This window comes from Protobothrops mucrosquamatus, unplaced genomic scaffold (assembly GCF_001527695.2).
Source record: "Protobothrops mucrosquamatus isolate PMUCROS unplaced genomic scaffold, P.Mucros_1.0 scaffold3878, whole genome shotgun sequence".
In the NCBI taxonomy this organism is placed as follows: domain Eukaryota; kingdom Metazoa; phylum Chordata; class Lepidosauria; order Squamata; family Viperidae; genus Protobothrops; species Protobothrops mucrosquamatus.
In genome coordinates this window covers 15,396-19,151 of record NW_015389828.1, presented here as the reverse complement: position 1 = coordinate 19,151, position 3,756 = coordinate 15,396, and the positions used below count along the sequence as shown (strand labels likewise).

Sequence of the window (3,756 nt, the reverse complement as noted above, 5' to 3'; positions counted from 1 at the left end):
GCAGTTTCTGCAGCGGGGCGGAGGTGGGCAGCAGCGGCTTGCCGGCCTTCTGCCCTGGGGCGGTGCCCGCCTGCCTGGCCTTCTGTGGGGGCGCCGGCTTCTCCCGCTGGGCCGGGAGGGGGCTCATGCCGTTGGGCCGCGCGCCTGCCTCGCCCCGCTGGAGGCTCTGGGTCTTTTCCTTTAGCTGCGCGGCCAGCAGCGTGGCGGCCTCGGCGGAGAAGCCGGGTGGTGCCTTGGGCTGCGCGGGGCTCCGGGGTGCCTCGGCCGGCCGTCTCTCCACACCGGGCCCCCCCATCCTCTTGAGCGCGGAGTGCAGGGCACCGTTGAGGTTCTCGGCGGGCTCCGGTCCGGTCCGGCTGCGCTGCCTGGCCTGAGTGGGGCCGGGTGGGCCCTCGGGGCTGCCGGGCTCCTGGGGGGGGCGGGGGGCCCTCTCTTTGGCCCGTGCCACCTCGCCGGGGCTCCTCTTGCGCTTGGAGGGGCCGGGCCGGCGCTCCGCCTGCAGCTCGGCCGCACCCGGGGCCGGCAGGGTGTTGCTCTGGGCCGCGTTGTACTTGTGGTGGATCCAGGAGACTTTGGGCTTGGTGGAGGGGTCCGGCGGGGGCGGCTTGGCCCGCTCCGGGGAGGGGGGCTTGGCCGACCGGGGCTCCGCCACCGGGGCCTCCTCCTCCTCCCGGGACTGCCTGGAGAGGCGCGCGATGCGGGCGTAGAGCGCGCCGCTGACCGAGCCGGAGCCGCAGGAGGAGCGCTCGCTGTCCGAGGACTTGAGCAGGGGCGCCTCGCCGCTGTCTGCTGGGCCCGGGGGGTTCTCCTTCAGCATGGTGTACTCGCCAGCCTCCTCCGCCTCCGCCGCCGGCCCTTTGCGCAGCGGCTGCGGCGCCTTCTCCAGGGTGCTGCTCGGGGCTGAGACACGCTCCTTAGGGTCGCTCGTGCTCTCTGCGGAGGGAAGGGAGGGAGAGCGGCAATCAAGACAAGTGAGCCAAGCTGCAAAGAGGCGGGGAGGGGACTGTTCCCCTCCCCCCGGTCACTTTGAGGGCAGGGTGAGCCTTGAGCCACCCATTCCCCAAATTGCCCCCCTCCAAGCCTTTTCAGGTAGGGTTTCCTGCCTGAGCAGCGGGTTGGACTCGATGACCTCCAAGGTCCCTTCCAACTTTATTATTATTATTATTATTATTATTATTATTATTATTATTATTATTATTATTATTATTATTATTATTATTATTATTATTAATCATCGCACAGTCAGCCAGATGTTCAGACTGGATTTGGCATTTTGTCTACCTATCGAGTCCTTCCCAAGGACCTGGGATAGGCAGATGTGGATGTTTGATGTTATTACAGATCTCGTCGCAGGGTGGAAGCAGTTCCTAGTAAGGCCGCCTTTTGCAATTGACTAATGGCGAATTTGTCAATGCCGATGATGGTGTTCAAATGGTGCTCCAGTTGTTTTGGGATTGCACCCAAGGCGCCTATTATTATTGGTACTACCCTTGCTTGCTTCAGCCACAGTCTTTCATTTCTATTTGTAGGTCTTTGTATTTTGTTATCTTCTCCAGTTCTTTCTCGTCTATTCTGCTGTCTCCAGGCACTGCCACGTCCACTATCCAGACTTTTTTGTCTTTCTTATCGACAATTGTTAAGTCTGGGGTGTTATGTTGCAGGTGCTTGTCTGTTTGATAATACCCCAGACTTAACAACAACAACAACAACAACAACAACAACAACAATAATAATTAATAATAATAATAATAATAATAATAATAATAATAATAATAATAATAATAATAATAATAATAATAATAATAAATAATAATAATAATAATAATAATAATAATAATAATAATAATAATAAAATATTATTATTATTATTATTATTATTATTATTATTATTATTATTATTATTATTATTATTATTATTATTATTATTATTATTATTACCTATTGTCAGAAGGCTGCAGCCGGGGAGAAAAGCCAGAAAAAAAATTACTTTGCTAGCCACCTTTCTGACAATTTTCGCTCCCTACAAAGACAAACCTATAAAAATCGCAAATCTGAAAGTCTCCAGCAATCACTGGAGATTGTCCGCCACTGGGCTTCCTCCTCCTAGCCCTGGCAGACTTTTGGCACAGCAGCGAGTGTGGCAGAGAAACCTGCACAAAAGGAGGGATTTGGCTCCAACAAGTATTGAGTGTGCAGAATGCAGTTTGTGCTCAGGGGTGGATTTTATTTCATTTTACAACGAGGAAAGAGATGTTCCTTTTAGCCGTTACTTAATCGTTGATGTGCAAATGATTTGCACGTAGCTCAAGGCAACGCTGAGGCCCAGGCAGAATTTTAAAATGCACGAACAGGCCTGCTTCCTTCCCTTTAGCCAGGTGAAGCCCTTGGAAGCTGGGGTGCCCCCCCCCCAGGACAGAGGTAAAAGCAAGAATATGGGCACACCTGTGTTGTCAAAGGCCTGCCCCTTCCTATGTGTGTTGTAATTGCACTCCAGACTTTTGTAATCTGCCCCAGATGCTGCTGCACTGTCTCCAAATTCAGGGGTAGGGCCAGGGTGCAAAAGGCTGCAGGCCATCTAGGCTACACCTGGATATCACAAAAACTCACAACATTATCCTTTCCTACCACAAAAAAGATGCTGTCCCAGCCAATAGGTTCTGCATCAAGGAAGCAAAAAAACAAACGCCTTTTATTCTTGTAGTTCAGGGGGGTCTTCAAACGTGGCCCTTTGATGACTTGTGGACTTCAATTCCCAGAATTCCTCAGCCAGCGTGCCTGGCTGAGGAATTCTGGGAGCTGAACTCCACAAGTCACAAAAGGGCCAAGTTTGAAGACCCCTGTTGTAGTTTGATAGTGAAAGGTTTCAGGGTTTGTTTTTTTTTAAAGGGGCAATTGGTCTGCAAAATTTGAGATAAAATTAAATACGCTGAACCAAGTTCACGATGCTGAGCAGACTTTTAGTTGTTATTGTTTGTTTTTTTAAATCAAGATTAGCAAAGATTTTGTTGCAGTATTGAGTCTGCAACAGCTACAAATTTCCCTAACGAGCACTCCTGGCAACAGTTGAAGGCACAACCCCTCTCCCAACTCCGGTGCCAAATTGGAGACTGTTTTGGAAAGGATTTTTGTTGAGAAATATGCGTGCCTTTTGTACCAACAGCATTTTTGGAGGTTTGAAGTTTCTTCGCCCACGGATAATCACGCATATTTGCCCGATATAGTTAACTTGGTTATTACATTAACTCATTACTTGGAGAGACACAATAAGCCTTTGCTAGCCAAATGCTCCAGTCACACAACACCCTATGCCAGAAAACAAACATGTCAACTACAAACTAACCAGCAGATTAAATGGTATATTTGTGGGGACGGTCAGTTTCAAGAGGCTGGAACCCATCAGCTGTTAAAGCCAAGGGGTGGGTGGCTGTCATGCCAGGATCCTAAGTGAGTTTGAAGGGGTGTGTTTATTTGTGTTTGTATATGTGTGTGTGTGTATTTTGAAAGCTGGCTGGAAGCCAGGGAAGAGGAGAGGAGAGGGGAAGAGAAGAGAAGAGAGGAGGAGAAGGGAAGGGAAGGGAAGGGAAGGGAAGGGAAGAGGAGAAGAGAAGAGAAGAGAAGAGAGGGAAGGGAAGGGAAGGGGAGAGAGGAGAGGGGACCTGGGGGGAGAGGAGAAGAGAAGAGAAGAAGGGAAGGGAACAGAAGAGAAGAGAAGAGGGGAGGGGAGAGAGGAGAGGGGACCTGGGGGGAGAGGAGAGG

The 3,756-nt window shown here is 50.6% G+C and overlaps 1 protein-coding gene across 1 annotated transcript in view; it reads right to left on the bottom strand.

Annotated features, from left to right (window-relative positions):
• The window catches only part of LOC114923468 (scavenger receptor class F member 2-like), a gene marked incomplete at its 5' end in the record, with an annotated part of 17,149 nt that overhangs the window by 11,442 nt on the left and 1,951 nt on the right, over positions 1-3,756 (bottom strand). Inside the window, one exon of the mRNA XM_029286493.1 lies at positions 3-933. Within this exon, the coding sequence (XP_029142326.1) occupies positions 3-933 (931 nt within the window). The remainder of the gene's footprint in view (positions 1-2; positions 934-3,756) is intronic.